This window comes from Pollachius pollachius (assembly GCF_949987615.1).
Source record: "Pollachius pollachius genome assembly, chromosome: 1".
NCBI classification, from domain to species: Eukaryota; Metazoa; Chordata; class Actinopteri; order Gadiformes; family Gadidae; genus Pollachius; species Pollachius pollachius.
Genome location: NC_136934.1, coordinates 47,437,465 through 47,455,750, shown reverse-complemented (window position 1 = coordinate 47,455,750; position 18,286 = coordinate 47,437,465). Strand labels below are relative to the sequence as shown.

Sequence of the window (18,286 nt, the reverse complement as noted above, 5' to 3'; positions counted from 1 at the left end):
CCCTGTGTGTGTGTGTGTGTGTTTCCCCCGGATATAAAAAAGTAATGTAGACGTTTTCCCCCCCTGCAGTGTGTGTGTGTGTGATCTCATGTCTGTATTAGCATCACCCACGCAGTGTGTGTGTGTGTGATCTCATGTCTGTATTAGCATCACCCACGCAGTGTGTGTGTGTGTGTGTGATCTCATATCCGTACTCTCTTCCCCCCCCCACCCTGCAGAGTGAAAGCAGCAGCAGCAGCAGCAGCACGGTGTCAACCATGCTGGTGACCCAGGACTACGGGGCCGTGAAGGAGGACGAGGTGAGCGTGCTGCAGGGCGAGGTGGTGCAGGTGCTGGCCAGCAACCAGCAGAACATGTACCTGGTGTACCGGGCCGCCACCCAGCACTGCCCCGCCGCCGAGGGCTGGATCCCCGGCTACGTGCTGGGCCACACCTCGGCCTCCGTCACGCCCGACCTCCCGGAGGGCACCATCAAGTACGTGAGGGGTTAGGGGGGCGGGAATCACCATGCGTCGTGGAACATTTCGTTGTTCACTTTTGTTTACTGAGGAAAGACGCTAAATGTCGACCGGTATACCAAAGCATTGAACTAAAAATATGTTCAAGTATTCTAAAAATCGTAGACGTTAACAAAAAATGACAACATAGATGTAGCAGGTTCACGCACACACAGGCGAGCCGGCAGGGGTGTCGTCCCTCAGCGGGAGGTCCCTTTTGTTGCTTATTTTAACGAAAGCACAAAACTCGTAAGGATAACACAAAAAGGGGGTCCGTTCCCACAATGTCTCTCTCTCTGGCCCTCGGGTGGGTTTCCCTCGTGCGGGATGTCGGGGGTCCGTGCTCCGGGTTTCTCCTTCTTCACTACAACACAAAGCAGGCACATAAGTACACCCTCCCTGATTGGCCTGAGTGCAGACACCTGCTCGCCACCAGGTCCAATCCTCCCGGCCCAATCCCGTGCGCTCCCAACCTGCCCATACTCCCCCTTCAGGCCAGACGTTGCGCGTCCCCCCACAATAGAATCATATTATTGGTTGTATAGGATTAGGCCCCTCCCACTTTGTGAGCGGGAGACTTTCGGAATTCAAAGAAGTCATTAACAGGGTTGTGTCCACGTTAACTGGCTTATCTCACGCGACCTGGCAGCGCGGGTGGAGTAAGTGGGTGGGGTTTTTGGAAGGTGGATAGCTTGATTCTTCAACATTTACATTTAGCAGACACTTTTAACCAAAGCGGTCGGTTCATACATACGTTCTCACATTGAAGTCACAGTCAACCATGCAAGGTGACAGGAGCAGTTAGATTTAGGTGTCTCGCTCAGGGACACGTCCACACTCAAACATTAGATGAAAAGTTATTTTTCCATAATAGCAATAAAGCAATAAAATAACAATTTCCTGTCTGTTGGTATGTGTGTCTGTGCAGAAAATCATTATCATGGCACACAGCACTTCGTATCCGTCGTAAATCTGAGAAGAGAGACAAGGAGGGCAGGAAGGAGACCAAGATGGAGAACGGCTTCCGGAAATCGCAGGACGGCCTGGCAAATAAAGTCTCTGTCAAGGTGGCGTCTCCTACACACTCACACACTCAAACACAGAGTTGATTTTTTTGTCACAAGTCTTGTCCATAAACACTAATATTGTGCTCTATTCTGGGTTTCTTTCAGCTTCTAAACCCCAACTACATATATGATGGTACGCACACCTAGTTTGAGGACTTTTTTTACGTTGCCTTACAAAATGATTCCGTTAGAAAGCTTGAATTTTGCCAACTTTAATTGCTTTAGTGATTTAATAATTTGTCTTGTTACTCCTTATGTATCTTTCATATTTATAATTCAAAATGTGCTTTTCATTTCTCTGGACCCAAAGAACTGATCATTTTAAAAACCTTCTTGAAAAGACCAAAAAAAAAGGATGAACTAAGATTTAACAATTAAATGTTGACCTTTGACCTCCCTCCCCCCAGCACCCCCTGAGTTCCTGGTGCCCGTGTCCGACGTGGCGTGCGACCGAGGGGACAATGTCACCCTGCGCTGCAAAGTCTGTGGCCGGCCTCGGGCCACCGTGTCCTGGCACGGCCCCGACAACAGCGCCCTCGGCAACAGCAGCCGCTTCAGCGTCAGCTACAGGTAGATACTTAGTCCGGCCAATTAGTTACTCTTCTTTCATCGTCTTTCATAATTAACGAGAAGAAACTCACTTCGCATCTGAATGGGAATTTTAGTGCAGAGGTCTAATTTTCCCATATTTTTACATTATTAATATTGAAAGCAAAAAATAACACTTTTATTCTCCATTTTCTGAAATGGCTTGAAAATAATTACTAACTGGCTTTTTTACAAGTTTTACCGATTTTTTCTTCTACGAAAGTATTTTTTTTTAAGTGGAAATTAATTAAAAGAGCTATCTTCTTAAGTAGCCTAGCGCTGGTGGATGGATTTCATCGTTGTATCACATGAAAACATCAGTCATAAGAGAAGTACATGAATTGACACTGAAAAAGAGGTGGTGCCCCCACCCACCATAAAGCCACCCTCCAACCCTGCCTCCTACAGCGAGACCGGGGAGGCGGTGCTGAACATCCTGGGCGCCTCGGTGGAGGACGCGGGCGTGTACACCTGCATCGCCACCAACGTCTCGGGCTCCGTCACCTCCTCTGCCAGCCTCAGGGTCTTAGGTAGGTGGGTGGAGGGATGGAGTGGGCAGAATAGGCCTTCATCAGAGAGGTGTTATAGCGGGGGGGAACAGGTGGAGCTCATTAAGTCAACTAGGGGTCTGTCGGCATGCCAGGGGCCGTGCTACGTCTGTGTTTTAATGCTGTAATGGTCGGTGAATGTTGAATGATAGTCTTGCTATCAGGCCAGTGGTGGATGCAATGTATTACTGGTTTGAGTGTGCTTTAATTCAGCAGACTGTGTCAGTCCATCTTCTGTGTAATGCAACGTAATGAAATGATCGCCAAAAGTTAAAGCTGTGACTTTTTCATCAAATGGCATAATGAGGATGAATTAATCATTATTAATAACTGTCGGGCCTACTAGTCGAGGAACCGGGCCTACCGGGTCTTAGGGGATACAAACTGAGACGCTATCCTGCTGCCTTGTATTGTAATAGTTCATAATGTGAGACTGAACTCTGCTTTCCCAGGGGCCTCTGACGACAGGAGTGAATTTGTCTGGAAGAGCAGCTTTGAGTCCTACTACACTGAGACCAGTGAGCTGGGAAGGTAACATTCATATGCATGTGGTTCGGACTGTATTGTGTCAAATTAAAAAGAAGCTCCTTGTAGACTTCACACCCTCTGCCACACACACACACACACACAGTCTGCTCGTAAGCCGGTTTGTAGCGAGTGCGGCGAGCACCGACACATACAAACGTCGCAGCCCGACTTCGGCTACACCGCAGCTACACCAACTTCGCGACCTGCCCAGGTGTGAACCCGTCCTTAACCCTTCTAACCACCGTTCCCCCACCCCCACCCCTAACTCCGTGTCGGCTCCCAGGGGCCGGTTCTCGGTGGCCAAGCGCTGCGAGCAACGGGGGAGCAAGCGCTCGGTGGTTGCCAAGCACGTGAACAAGCGGCTCCTGCCGCGGGAGCAGGTTCTGCGGGAGGTCAGGCTGCTGCAGTCGCTGGACCACCCCAACCTGGTGGGGCTGCTGGACACCTACCAGACGGCCACCAGCTACGTGCTCGTCCTGGAGATGTGAGACCCCCCCCCCCCCCCCCCCCCGTTCACTTTGCTTTTGTTTTTCAATGTGTGCGTTTTTGCCTTTCTTTTTTGTTTTCTTTTTTTGTGTTGTCGAATGAAAGAGCGATTGCCATGCTTTTTTTTTCTTCTGTTTTATTTTCTTTTTCTGTCTTGTGTTTTTGCGGTGTTCTCCCTTTCCTTTACACTTCCTATAAAGCACCAGTGAGTGCCGTGCCATCTGTTGTATTTTCTATTCGATTGATCTAATTTGATCAAGCGATTGTTGAGAAAAAAAATTGACAGCATTTGCAAAACATTTCTGTGCAACACAACACCCTGACTGTGGTTAGGGTTAACTGTAGCACCTTTTCGTGCACCAAAATGCAAGCATAGCCCTTGTTGCACCTTTTTTTTAACACTAAAAGGGAAGTGAGCATAAGCGCTGTTTTACCACGTGAGAACACAAGTTTGAGTGTCCACACGGTTGAAAACAATCTTTTCCCCTCCGTATTCCTTTGATGCGTTTAAGGAATATGTCCGTGAAGACGGACTCATTACAAAAAGAATACAAATAAAAAATTCACTAAAAAATTCAACGCAACTCTAACGTCGCCCAGCTGGTTGGGGGGGGGGGGGGGGGGGGGGGGGGGGCAACGACGTCATCGTTTGCGTTTCAGGCGTCCACGTGAATCCTAACACGAAACGTCATAGGCCTAGGTTCAGGCCAAACGTTGTTCATGCTGCGTGCCATTTCCCTGCCTCCCGCTCCTGACATTATACCGTACGGAGGACGGTATAATGTCAGGACCGTTCCGTTCTCGTGTTAACGTGCGTGCGGTGGTGGTGGTGGTGGTGGTGGTGCTTTAGGGCGGAGCAGGGCCGGCTGCTGGACTACATCGTGAGCTGGGGCAGCCTGACGGAGGAGAAGGTGGCCTTCTACCTGCGGGACGTCCTGGAGGCCCTGCACTACCTGCACAGCTGGAGGATAGCACACCTGGACGTCAAGGTACGGCGATCTCGCGCGCACACACACACACACACACACACACACACACACACACACACACACATACCTAGTATTTCTCTGTAATCTGTGGGATAAGTGTAAGCTCATGAATAATATTTATGTATATTGCTGATGTGCATGTATTCCCTTTCCCCTCCCACCCCACCCCACCCTGTCCCTTCATCCCTCAGCCGGAGAACCTGCTGGTGGAGCACGTCTCCTCCCAGCCCACGGTGAAGCTCACGGACTTTGGCGACGCGGTCCAGCTGGAGCCGCCCTCCTCCTACGTCCACCCGCTCCTCGGCAGCCCAGAGTTCGCCGCTCCGGAGCTGGTACTGGGTCAACCCGCCTCCCTCATGGCCGACATGTGGAGCTTGGGTACGTGGGAACAGAGCGGAGGCCCAAGGGGGCAAAAAGAAAGGGAAAAGTGAATGGGACAATGGCACGTGCTACACTTTTACTGGAATCCGCCAGACACAAGTCCATTTCCTCAAGTGTGTGTGGGGTCATGCCTGGTTGAACCTGTACACACTGATTGCTCAATGTGCAACAGGTGTGCAGCCCCGCCCAGCCCAGTCCAATCAGTCCGACTCGGGCCAGGTGAGGCTGCTTAGACCAGCCGTCAGCCACACTACACGGGGAAAATGTTGCTTAGGCTGCGTTTACATGATGACGGTCTGAACAGAAGACGCAAAAAGTGGCGTCGCGTCTTCACTTTTTATTCCGCGTTTAGACGAGCGTTTTCGGGGGGAAATCTGCGTGCATACGGTGACGCAAAAGTGTGTGGATTTCGATTGGGTATGCATGTCAGGCGGCTAGGTGGTCAGGCGCATGCACTCAGCCACCGCCATGTCTGAGTGCGTGCGTAGAATCTTCCTTCTTCTCTTATCTGCGCCGCGAAAACCAAAACATAATTGCAGATCCTTATCTGTTCAGTAATACTATCTGTACATATCCTGTATTATTAGAGCTGCCAGAGCAGCTTGACGGTCCGACGCATGGAAATAATCCAACATGTTTGTTTATTTCCCTGTACTGGCGCTGTATGTGATGTAAACGTGTACGCGACGTGAGCAGATCTGAGCAGAGTTTTGCGTCTTGGCAGTGTAGACGGAAACGCTACGGCGGAGCATATTCAAGTTTTCCAATCTGGAGGGTGGTTTCGGATTTTTGCGTTTTTAAGCCCCAAAAACGCCGTCACCGTCTAAACGAAAGGCACTTCCGATAAAATATTTTGTCGTTTTTACCCACAAGCGTCCTCGTGTAAACGGGGCCTTAGTCTGCTGGAAAATGTACACAAAACGTATGTTTTGTGTACATTAGGAAAGACCTGAGTACAAAGTACAAAGACGACACACAGATTGGTTACTACCTCATTGCTTTGCTTCATTTGTTTCTGTCCTTGGTTAATAATAATAGAACATCTGTATTTATGTCGTGTTTTTCTAAATAGTCAGACGTCCCTTTGACGCGTTTACGTCAAAGGGACGTCAAATAATCGCTAAAAAATACAGAATCAGATTAAAGCACGTAACGATTAAATCGTGCTTCGTTTTTACGGCACCGTGACTAACGGCGTGACTGAACGCGCTCCCTAGGAGTGGTGACCTACGTGGTGCTGAGCGGGGCGTCGCCCTTCCTGGACGACAGCGTGGAGGAGACGTGTCTGAACGTGTGCCGGCTGGACTTCAGCTTCCCACACGACTACTTCCAGGGCGTGAGCGGCGCCGCGCGCGACTTCGTGTGCACGCTGCTCCGGAGCGAGCCGCACACCAGGCCCGGCGCCGCCGCCTGCCTGCGGTCGCCGTGGCTACAGCCCCGCGGCAGCCCGCGGGCCGGACCCCCGCCCCCGGCGCCCAACGCCGCCGCCCCCCCGGTGGGGGACGTCCACCTGGACAACTCCCGGCTCATCTCCTTCATCGAGCGCCGGAAGCACCAGACGGACGTGCGGCCCGTCGCCGCCACGCAGCACTTCCTCCACAGCCGCCTCCTCGACCACGCCTGATTGGCCACGGCCCAGTCGTGACTTCACGACACCCCCGGGGAGGTCAGGTGGGGTCGGGTGGCCCAAGGGGGTCTGTTCTGCAGCTGCTGAAGACACGTCGCCGCGCCCGTAAATAGAACGAATCTCGGATACGAGGTGATGTCCCCGCCCCCTCCACCCCGACACACACACACACACACACACACGCCGACACACACACACACACATACACGCCTCCTTACTCGGCCATGAAATGTCCTGCTGCTGCTGCTGCTGCTGTCTGACTGATTGACCTCTGCTGAAATCCCCCTCCCCCTGATCCACCCCCCCCCCTTTCTTCATCATCTCAACCTACTTCTACGTGGTCATCCGTGGCCCTCGTCCCAGACACTCCATTGGCATATGGACGTATGCCCGCACAACAATGAGAGGAACTGTTTGAAGTTTTTCCCGTTTCAAACATAAGACATTAGCAGGGAGAGAAGCAAGCTTTCTCAAAAGAGCCAGCGTGTGCTAGTCTTTGGTTGTCAGACGGTGTTGAAATATATAAATAAGTAAAGAGGAAAGAACAATACTGTATAGGTGGGAAAAGGGGGGGAAAAAAACGAATTCAGGTCGGTTTTGGTTGAACACGAGAATATATGTTTGTCATTTGTATCGAGAGAGAGAACTTTTTTTGTAAAACAATACATGTACAGTGTTGGACGAAAAACTGAATTATCTTTAAAGGCACCACTTTTGGAAAGCAGCGTTTCCAGGCAAGGTGGAACAAAACAATAATAAATAGAAGCGAGTTGCATGGACAAAGCGGTTCCCTTTCCTTAGGGTCCAAGTTTAAGATAAAGACCAAAACCCTGTTTAGTTTTAGTTTTCCCGAAGATATGCTGTCGTTTCATTCAATGCAATAGTTTGCTTACGGTAGGCCCCCCACCCCGTTTCAGTTTAAACTATTTTATAGTTAAGTGACACACTTACACTAAGTGACTACATGAACGGGGAAGGAGCAGAAGAAGAAAAACATGTTTTTTTGTTGAAAGAAATCGATTCATATTTCTTAGTGCATCCGCCTTATTTTGTAAATAATATGTTCCTGCCTTCCATATTCATTTTGAAGAATTTGTCACCAAACCGACGCAAACACAGCGTTTCATGCGTGAGTGTGATCCGTTGAAGAAGAATGGAGTCATTGGAGCAATAAGAAAAAAAAATTGAATTAGGCTCCCTCATTCTCTGCGGTGGCCGGACACTGACAATGAGCCGAAAGCGCTAATAGAACAGCACTCGTATTTTGCGTTGGTTACCACGTGCAATGTTGCAGCTTTAACCTTTATGCAACTATTTATGAAGACTTGTTTTGTAGCTGTATTCTTTGGGAAAAAAAAGGCATGTACGTATCTAGTACTGCGATACTGTAGATGTCCGTATTGTGTTAAGTCTTATGTATTAAGTTCAGTATTACATCTTGCAACCCTTAAAAACAGAGGGTGTTTAAGAGATAATGTATAAGAAAAATGTGTATCTATATTATATATGCACTTATGCTTTCAAGAGTTTGTCATTGCGCCAATGTGTTTTTTTTTCTTTTCTGTTACGAAACCAAAGTTGAGTATTCTTTACCCTTTTTTTTCCTGCTAAAATGTGTTATGATTTATCTTATTAAATTATAGAAGACCACTCAGACCGTAGAGGTATATGGGTTTACATTGGTTCAGTTTGGCTGTATTTATTCTGGATGTCCCAAGGAGTGTTTGTGGTGGCTATTACTTTTACGTTCTTCGAAGTTGTGCACAAAATTCTTCTTCCGTGATTTTCGATTGCTTTGTGTAGATGGATACCAATGTGTGTTTCAGTGTTTTTGTTCTACACCCCCCCCCTCCCCCCCACGGCCATCAGACTTGGTAAACAACCTTCACCAAGCGATGTTTGTCTTTTGAATAACTGGGATTCACACTGCTCTGTAGCCTCAGAGTGACCCCAGAGACTTCCAATCACCTCCCCTCTCTTGTCGGGGCAGTATCCTAAGCCCGCCCCCAAACACCAGGACCTCCCGCCTCCAAAAAAGCAAATCAATACATCGGGTTATCTCGACTCTATATTTTGCACTCATTTTCATTTTAAACAGATTGAAGTCCTTGAGAACTGGTATCTTTATTTTTATTTTATTTGTATGTGTGCCAGTCCAGTGAGCTCTTCAAAAGATCACTTTGTGTTCTGGGCTCATCTTCAAAGATTGATGACGTCGTGGACCACTTCAGTCAGTCCAACGTTTATTCGTATTCTTTGTCTGTTAATATCCGTGTATAGCTTCAAGACCTTCGCGTCTTGTCCTTTTTAATTTTATTTATTGACGTTGGTCTGGGTGTTTCCCAAAAGTATGAAAACAGTGAGATTGTTGGGTGTCCATAACTAAGCTCGGTCCTGGAGCGTCTTCTTGGGGCCCGGGACTGAGACGCCTTTGGAAAGCCCTGTTTGTTAGTCGTTATGTAAAGATGTACAGAGAGGAGAAGGTGCAGGCTCGTGTCAGGATGTGAACCTCATAACTTTTGACATATTTGATACATTATAGTACAAGACTGCAGCAATGTCATATTTGAATGTCTTTTTTTTTTCTTTTTTTTGCATGTATATTTCTTTGTACAGAAAAGGCATAATGTGTTTACACATTATTCTGTTGTAAATATATTTTTGTCCTCTGGTTACTTTGCCATTAAACGTACATGGAACATGAGTTGACTACTTGCGTGTGACTGCGCAAAATTTAGCAGTAAACACCACTTACTTCCCCAAAGTGTCGTTCTGAAATACTTTAGGTATCCTGCCTTGTGTGCAGACACTCCTACCATTATGTTAACATCAACTGATCAACGTGTGAATTTCTTTGTTTCAATCTTTCTCTTTTGAGTCATGTTCATTTGTCTCTGTGACATCATAGTGCAACGAATATGTCAGAAAAACAACCGCCATGTAAGTGCCGGGTGAATGTATTGTTACGCTACACACACATGTGTGTGTGTTTGACGTACAGAGTAAACAGTTGTTGTACGTCAGAGTAAACAGGAGCAGGAACAAAATAGTCACCATGACATCATTAGAACCATACTGTTCTTGATAAGAGGTGGTAGACAGGATGTTGATTCAAATGAAATGATCACGAACAGGGTTCCCATCACAGGCATTTAACAATTACATAGAAAAGAGTCATGTGGTCTTTTCTGAGAAAAACCAGAGAAACACTGAGACAATTGCTGCTTGGCCAATGGAGTGGGTAGGCCAAGTTTACCTGCTAAACCTAGCATCTTTTTGTCTGTAAGGAACCGACAGCAGCCTCCAAATAATATTATTTACAAATTTACGTTTTATGTTTTACGGTGTTTTAGAACTTTTGAGGATGGCGCAAAAACAACAGGAATTGTCCTTGCGGGTCACTATGGGGGCACACAACCCAACGTTTTAAAAAAAGCTCTAAAAGCTCTCAAAACCAATAGACATCCATACAAAAGTGCACAAAGGACAAACAAATTATTAAACCAAACAAACTACGAGAAAGACAAAACATGACGCAGCAGATCTTCCGGGAGCTTTAAAAGCTAATACAACCAAAAACGAGGAATCTGACTAAGTAAAATGTCCTTAAATGATTAGTCAACATAAAAAATACTGAGTGAAGTAAAGTACACTACACATGGAGATGCCTTCTAGTTTATTCCTGGTCTAATTTGGTGCCTCCTAATAAAATAAAAACATTTATAAAGCCTTGTGGTGTATTCCTGAATCCACGGACGCCACCCTTCCGAGTTGCACTTTTGACGTCATTTCCGGTCTCGGAGCATTTATAGCGTTCCCGGTCGACTTTGTGATTGTGTCATGAAATTGGCTAGTCGTTGTTTATTGTTAGCTACATTAGCCTCTTTAGCAAACCAGCTCGAAATCAAACTACACAACTTTACATTGTATTGCACGCACATCAAGACCGTGCAATGCATCAATTGGTGACCGGAATAAAGTAGCAATGTAATCAAGTGTGTAACAGCATTCAAAATCGACAATAAAATGGCCAACGTGGTACAAATACAAAGAAAATAAATCTACACGGGCGTAGCCATTTTGTTGAAAGCGTCATCACTGCTCTCGGTCTACTCTCAGATTTCCGAAAAGATGAAGACAAAAAGGGGGCGTGCCTCCGAGAAATGCCGCAAGAAACCTGGGAGATCTTCGACTTTCGACTCGGAAGTCTGGCGTCCGAGGATTGAGGAACACACCATAATGGTGGCGTTCCTCAATCTTGGGTATCCATCGCGCGCATGCGCAGGTAACGTACCTTAAACCAACATTCATACTAAATATTTATCTGACATACTTAATAGTATGTTAGTATGGGTATTGGAACGCAGGGCATATCGCTTCTTTCAATTAATGCAGATTGTTGCTCAATTGTTAGCATAATTACCGGCATCGCAAGAAGTCTCGTAAATCAGACAGCGGGAGTACTTGCCTTAACAGACAAGCTCCTTCGGCCGATCAGCGTAACAGAACATATGACGCCATCAAGGTTATCCCCAACATAACTGGAGCTTCACCCGAGCAAAATCCAAACAAAAACAAATTATTAAAGGCATCATCAACGCCGTGACTTGCTTGTGCACCTTGCGCATTCACTTCTGCTTCTCTCATCTACCTAGCCACACATTCTTGGTAAATTATTTGGGAAAGAACAGCTGATACAGCGGTAATAAGTTGTACTTTTAAATCAATGCATCTGCAAACACCGTACAGCAAACACATATTTTCTTGACACAGACATCGTGTACATGCCCATAACTTTCAGGATTGATGAGTATTTGATCGTGAGAAAACATTGTTTCACCGCGAGTGAGTGTTAAAAAGAATGAATGAATGCGAGCGCGCGTGTGTGTATGTGTAAAATAATTAATGAATGCGGGCGCGTGTGTGTGCGTCCATCTGTTTAAACGCACGCAAACTAAACACGTACCGCATAATAGAGTCCATGGCAATGTATATTAATGGGGGACACATGCATATTAGGAACACAAGTCGATAACAATAATGCATACAATACTGATAAGAAACGATTTTTATAATGTATTGCGTATATCATTAAATAGAACCACAGTTACCGCATATCATATGTGTGTTAAGTTTTCTTTGCCAAAATTTATTTGAGGACTCAGTATTTCTGAAGTTGTGGAAGAAAACCTTATTCCATGTGTGAAATAGGCCATATTATTTGGCCATAAACTGAGCCATTTGAAGTTGGAAATTCATGTGCATCTGTCTCATCGGAGACTGCAGACGCGCTGTCAAAATATCAACTTGTCAGATTCAAATGCGCTCATGGCTCTTAAAGGGGATGGGAGCTGGCACTCTCATTGGTTTATTGCACGTTACGCCCAAACCACACCTACGGGTAATTAGGCTACTTCAGACCAACCCTTTTTAGATTTGCGCCGGACGCAAGTCAATTTTGCGCCGGTAAACTAGTGACATCGCCATAGAACCGCCCACAAAGCTACTTGCGCTTAGCGCTTCTCACTTGCGTTTCAGACCGTTAAAATAGGGCCCCCTGTGTGTAAGGTGTTACTTGTTGAGCTCTGTTTGAAACTTTGCATTTGAAATTACCTAACGGTTCATAAAAAAGTTATTTTATCAAAGCTAGCATGAACCCACTGAAGAAATGACAACATGAAAAGGAAATGTGTTGATTGGAGGGGTGGCTGTGGGATTACATTCTCTCTATTTCTATTGCATTAGCTGGAAGGAGATAATTATTTTTATCAGCACAAGATAAGATATTGGCCATTGTGGATCCTACTAGACTGACAGCTTAGAATGGGCTCTACTATGAAAAAGAGTTGATAAAAAATTAGGAAGCAAATCGTTTTTTATAACCTTTTGGCTTTCTGCACAATTTTCCAGACACAACAAATCAACTGTTTAAGAAGACATTGGCTAGATGTCTTTCTATCTTTGAGGTCCCTCATGAGGTCCCTCATGAATTAAATTAGCTATAAGCCCTAGAAACTAATGAGAAAAGAAACCAAAAAGCAAGTTGATTATTTTAAATGGAAAAGGGAAGCAATTTTGAGGAACTGAAAATGCAGTACACTACACTACGGTAGAATTCCTCCTTAGTTTGAATTTCTGTGGTAACTCAATTATTAAAGGTCGTATGAGCGTTTCTAAGCCAAAACATAAATGATCTAATTCATCTGAGCAAAAATGATAGTTATATAAAACTGGATGACTAAAATACGAAAAAGAAGTAAACGATAAAACACTTGTTAAAACAGTTAGATGTCGAGAAAGCAAATGTGAATAGCACAATATTAAAATTGTAATTAAACAGGGAACTCTGCAACTTTGATCTCCTCAGGACCGTTCCACAGGGAAGGACCCCTAACAGCAAATGATCCATCCACTTTTGTTTTGGGTGTAGTCCTTGGCATTGAAAACTGTTGGACAACACACAACTTGGCTCATTATGGCTAGTTCTCTGAAGACATGAAGCCCCTGGGCCTTTGAATTCATGGGGATCTGCCTATCAGCTTGAGCAGTTGCCTCCTGAACCTTTTCCCGACAAACACATAGAGCATGGGGTTGATGCAGCTGTGGGCATATGCGATCACCTCCGTCACCTGCAACATCATCCGTATGTGACGGCTGCTGTTGCACGATGAATAGCTGCCCATCAGCTCTAAGGCGTGGAAGAAGCACGTGACGTTGTAGGGCAGCCAGCAGCAGAAGAACACACACACCACCAACGCGATCAAACGAATGGTCTGCCTCTTGGACGTCTGGCTGGACAGGAGCGTCTGCACGATCTGGCTGTAGCAGAATGTCATGATGACCAACGGAATTGCCAAACCCAGGATGTTTGTTTTTAACAGGCCGAAAACCATCCACCAGTTGCTGCTAATGTCTTCTGAGGTATTTTTATATGAAGGGGCACAGAACACGGTGTTGTTATACCGCTGTGCTTGTAGAAAGCCCACCTCCGGAAACGAGGCCAGGAGCCCAGCCACCCATGTCACCACGGCCGCCAACACTCCAAAGGACCTTGTGCGCATATCTCTAGCAAAAATGGCGTGCACTATCGCCAGGTATCTGTCGACGCTCATGAGGGTGATGAAAAAGATGCCAGAGTAGTAACCGACATGGTAGGTTCCCAACACCACCTTGCACATGACGTCCCCAAAGCTCCAGTGGTCTCTGGCTTGGTGGGCCAGGAAGGGAAGGGAACTGAGTAGCAGAAGGTCGGCGATGGCCAGGTGGAGAAGGCAGACGTCGGTCATGCTGCGGAGCCGCACGCCAGCCAAGATCACCCACACCAACAGGACGTTTCCTGGGAGGCCCAGGATGAACAGGAGAGAGTAGAGAGCCGGTAGATAGTAGGTTGCGGGCCCCCCGTAGTCGCACGTTCCCGTTTCTTCCAGAAAGTCGTTGTAGTCGAAGTATTCAATGGTGGTTTCAACTGTGCCGACATATTTATTAGTCCAGTTCAGTCCTTCAATAGGGAAGAATTCAGATGTATTCCCGACGAAGAAATCATAGGTCCTGAGGGAGACACAAGGGAGTTTTAGAGTGGAGAGTAGGGCTGAGTTACTGTTTATGCATTGACAAAGCTATCCGTTTTACCATATCCTAAACGAGTAGCCACCCAGGTGGTTAGTCGATAAAGGCTAAATTCCCAGAGATATATATATACACATAGATAGATGGATAGATTGGGGATATTGAATCCTCAACGTTTTGAATGTGCGCTAATAATGGAATAAATAATAAATAATAAGCATGTGTAACAGCGACACATCCCATTGGGAAGATGGGGGTGTTTGGCTTCTAGAAGGAAGCCAAACAAGTAATAAAAAAAATTAATTCTTGTTGCATTTCCTGTGTTATGTTTTGCTCACTGTTTGTTTCATAATGCTTTTTTGTATGGGCAGTGGCACTGTCCAATTCAATTATTAGTAGAGCACATCCCGCTGTTAGCAGAAGCTTACTTAATACCAGGCAGAAATGCATTTTCCCTGTTCTGCTAATGGTTCCTAATTTGTTCTACGCTGAAACGCAGTTTCAGTAGTGTAACATGTTTATTCTATATACGTACATACATTTACATAGCCTATAACTATAAATATATAGAGAGATTTACAGATATAGATGTATAGATCGAGATAAAAAGTCAATAGCATTTAATGTGAAATACAGAAAACATTTATGATATGATGGACATCATCAGTTACCATGAGGAGTTATCAACTAAAATATAAATAACAATTAAATGTCACCTGTTTGTATTCATCCTCAGATGTCCAATGTTGAAAGGACAAAGTCCAATCCAAATATGACCTCCAACCAGTGTGCTACGGGAGCTCAGACTGAAGCTACATGCATTGTTTCCCTCTGTCAAACTTCATTCATCCTTAAATAATTACTGTGGTGTGTGTGTGTGTGTGTGTGTGTGTGTGTGCGTGCGTGCGTGCGTGCGTGCGTGCGTGCATGCGTGCGAGAGACAGTCATCTAAGTTAATACTTCCTATTATGAAGACATGTCTCTTCCTTAAAATTTGACATTTGCTCTCTTAAGTAATAATTCAGTTTTAATCAAATCAGAAGAATAGTATAAAATAATACAATTTGGAATATTCACTTTGGTCGTACATTATAGGTGAATATTTTATAAGGTTGTGATATCTACAGGATGTGAGTGATGCAGTGGGCTGTTATTCTGTATTAAAGGCTGCATCAGCGATTCTAGGCCGAAACATAAATGATCACATTCATCTGATCTTTCCTCACGATCCGCTAGTTCCCCGCCCCATGTTTTTGACACTAAAACAAATGGTACTACCAACCAATCCGAACCAAAATAAATAGTATTCCAACCCATCACCGACAATAGGTGGGTGTTGTGGGGTTTCGCGCTGCGTTCATGATAGTTTTTACTGGATGCACTAAACACAGAAGGGAGGGGCGAGCTGGCTGTGTCTTTTTGGGATCTCGCTTCAAATACCAACAGAAGTGACGTCAACCAACATCGCTGCTGATACAACCTTTAACACATGGTTTAGAGGGGGCTGGGGGTGTTAACCCTAACTCTGCACACTGGGAATCACTTTCTTTGCATGTTATTTAGCATGATGGTCTCTCGGAGTCCTGTTTTCTGTTGGCACTAATCAGACACCAAAGCACAACGTGGAATTTTGTGTTTAAGAGTTGACAACACTGGATCATATTGTGGACAAGGGAGGAGGAGACATGGAGGAGAAAGGGATTGTACTCCTGGAGCTGAGCTGCCGGACTGCCGCCGAGCAAAGTTCCTTTCCCCCAATTCTTCTCAACCATGGCCGAGATAACCCCCAATACGAGCCTTTACTTGTTGTGGAAGTATCAGAGACGTCAGACGCAGTCTTTATGATTCATAATATCATCCAAGGCACACATAGCTTTTGGCCGTGATATTAGATATAATATTATATAAATACCTATATGTTATTATTATATTATATTATATAGATATAGAGCTCCGGAGTCCGCAAACGGCAACAATCACTTCTCCTCCATGCTGTGGTTCACTCTGACAGCTCATTGGTCAATGGGCAGCAGCTTATTTGCATTAAAGCTACTGACACCAGAAACAGCGCATTCTGAAGGGACTGAAACAGAGGGGAATAGTGGTAGGCAAGCTTTTTTTCCCTAAAAGCTATTTCTAGCAAACAGCTTCAAAAACTTGTTTTCTGGAACCCATATACTATGTTTATTTGTTGGGAAAACACCATTACTTGTTGGGAAAACACCATAATATGTCTCCTTTAAATAAAATACGTACATACTCATACTCACCTGTCTCTGCTACTACCGGACATTGCCCCTTACCTTAGGCGGTACATTTGTCCGCTTACACAGCCTGTTGTTTCTCCATGATGAACTCATTGCTGATGTAGACTCTGCATAGCCAACCCCTCACACCCCTCTTACACACTCATTGTATGTTGTACGTCCTGGTATTTAATGTACGCAGAGTCTGCGCACTAATTTTATGTTGTACATCCTGGCACTTAAAAATAGTAATTAGCATCGTATAGCATCTTATCCTAGCTATCATTGTACAGCGATATATTGTTGTTTCTCCTTGCTCTGACGATTGTTGTTATTGTAAATCGCTTTAGATAAAAGAATCCCCTAAATTTAAATTTAAATGTAATATGGCTTCATGTCTAGTCTCTGTTTGCACACGCCCGAGTAGGTTCTCTATAGCCATTGAGATCCTTATCTTAGGATAGAGGTCCATCTAATGAACTCGGGAAAAGAAAGGGTCTTACCTGTAACTCAGAGGCATTTCGGGGAGAAACGACAATGATTTGCAAAGTGCAGCAGGAGAATAGCATCATCATTTAAACATATATTTTCATCGAAGGAGGCACAATAGCCATAGACTCCTGTATAACTTCTTCTTAAAATGTGCAAACCAGCTGTTTGACACCAATGTTCTAACACACTTCCTCTCATGCTTTCAAGGTTGTCAATTAAGGAAGCAAAAGATGAAACCAATAGGGGTTCTCCCAAGCTAAACTATCGCGGCGTGATATATGGAAGCAGACGATAAAAACAAAAGGGGTGGTCACAGTCCAAACTAGGAGCCATTTGACAACATCATTGCCACAGTGGTGACATATTGCAAACATAACACCTTTCAAATGAATAGAGGAAGGAAGCAACCTCTTGGAGCAAGGAGGCTCTATATGAGGAGTGTTCAATGAACTGAAGTAAATAAGGATATGTGATTTGGGACATTATTGTTGGGACACATTTTTCCACGAGATGCATGCAATACCAAATGTGTGTCACTATCAGACGTGCAGTGTATTCTTCTCAATACTTGGGATTCATTGCTATACATCAATGGCAAGCATATATGAAATGAAAAAATAAGAATTGTGAACGTGCCATGTTGCAAATGCAATCTTTGGCATATTCAGTCCTTGCCTTGGACATATAATTAAAAATAAAATCCTCATTACAGTGTGGATGGACGCTTCTCAACTGATTCCACCTGTCATGATCTGCTCTTGGCTTTCCATCCTACTGCCAGCTCTGCCAGTACCTATTCTGATCACCTGCCTGCCAGCTGACTCCCACCTCATCAGTGCAACCACCTTCACCTATGTTCCCTCACCTGATTTAGACCCACTCTTTCCACTCCAGATTGTCGCCAGATTGTCTTTAGCAGCATGCAAAGCTCTCTAGTGTTATTTCCCAGATTGCTTCCTTGGTTTCAACCCTGCTTGTCCCTGACCCGTCCTCGTCGTCCCTGCCCTGGTAACCTGAACAGCCTCCTGTCCCTGACCCCTCTGCCTGCTCGCCCCTTGTCTGTTTCCTGTTTGCTTGGATTCTCTCCCCGGAGGTGTGGACTATTCTTGTGTACCTTCTGTGGATTTTAAGACCCTGTTTGGACAATAAACTGTTGAACTGTTCCAACGCTGGTCTCAGTCTGTGCTGTTCTTGGGTCCAACCTCACGCCCATTACACCATCAAGGTAACTCTTTCTGCTTTGGCTATGATAATGGCTTCTGTGTTGATTG

General features: G+C 45.3%; 2 protein-coding genes across 2 annotated transcripts in view; one reads left to right on the top strand and one right to left on the bottom strand.

Moving 5' to 3' along the window:
* The window catches only part of LOC307080559 (triple functional domain protein-like), a 132,815-nt gene extending 123,400 nt beyond the window's left edge, over positions 1-9,415 (top strand). The window contains 10 exon segments of the mRNA XM_079743321.1: positions 219-475; positions 1,426-1,564; positions 1,670-1,697; positions 1,972-2,134; positions 2,561-2,682; positions 3,153-3,231; positions 3,512-3,712; positions 4,565-4,703; positions 4,895-5,081; positions 6,302-9,415. Of these exon segments, the coding sequence (XP_079599447.1) occupies positions 219-475; positions 1,426-1,564; positions 1,670-1,697; positions 1,972-2,134; positions 2,561-2,682; positions 3,153-3,231; positions 3,512-3,712; positions 4,565-4,703; positions 4,895-5,081; positions 6,302-6,708 (1,722 nt within the window). The 3' untranslated portion in view covers positions 6,709-9,415.
* LOC307080552 (C-C chemokine receptor type 2-like) lies at positions 6,714-17,166 on the bottom strand. The gene is made up of 2 exons (XM_079743309.1): positions 17,027-17,166; positions 6,714-14,259 (listed from the first exon to the last, which is right to left on the bottom strand). Exons 1-2 carry the CDS (start codon positions 17,041-17,043, stop codon positions 13,230-13,232), a joined length of 1,047 nt encoding a protein of 348 aa, XP_079599435.1. The 5' UTR covers positions 17,044-17,166; the 3' UTR covers positions 6,714-13,229.
* Between the last annotated feature and the right edge of the window lie 1,120 nt (positions 17,167-18,286).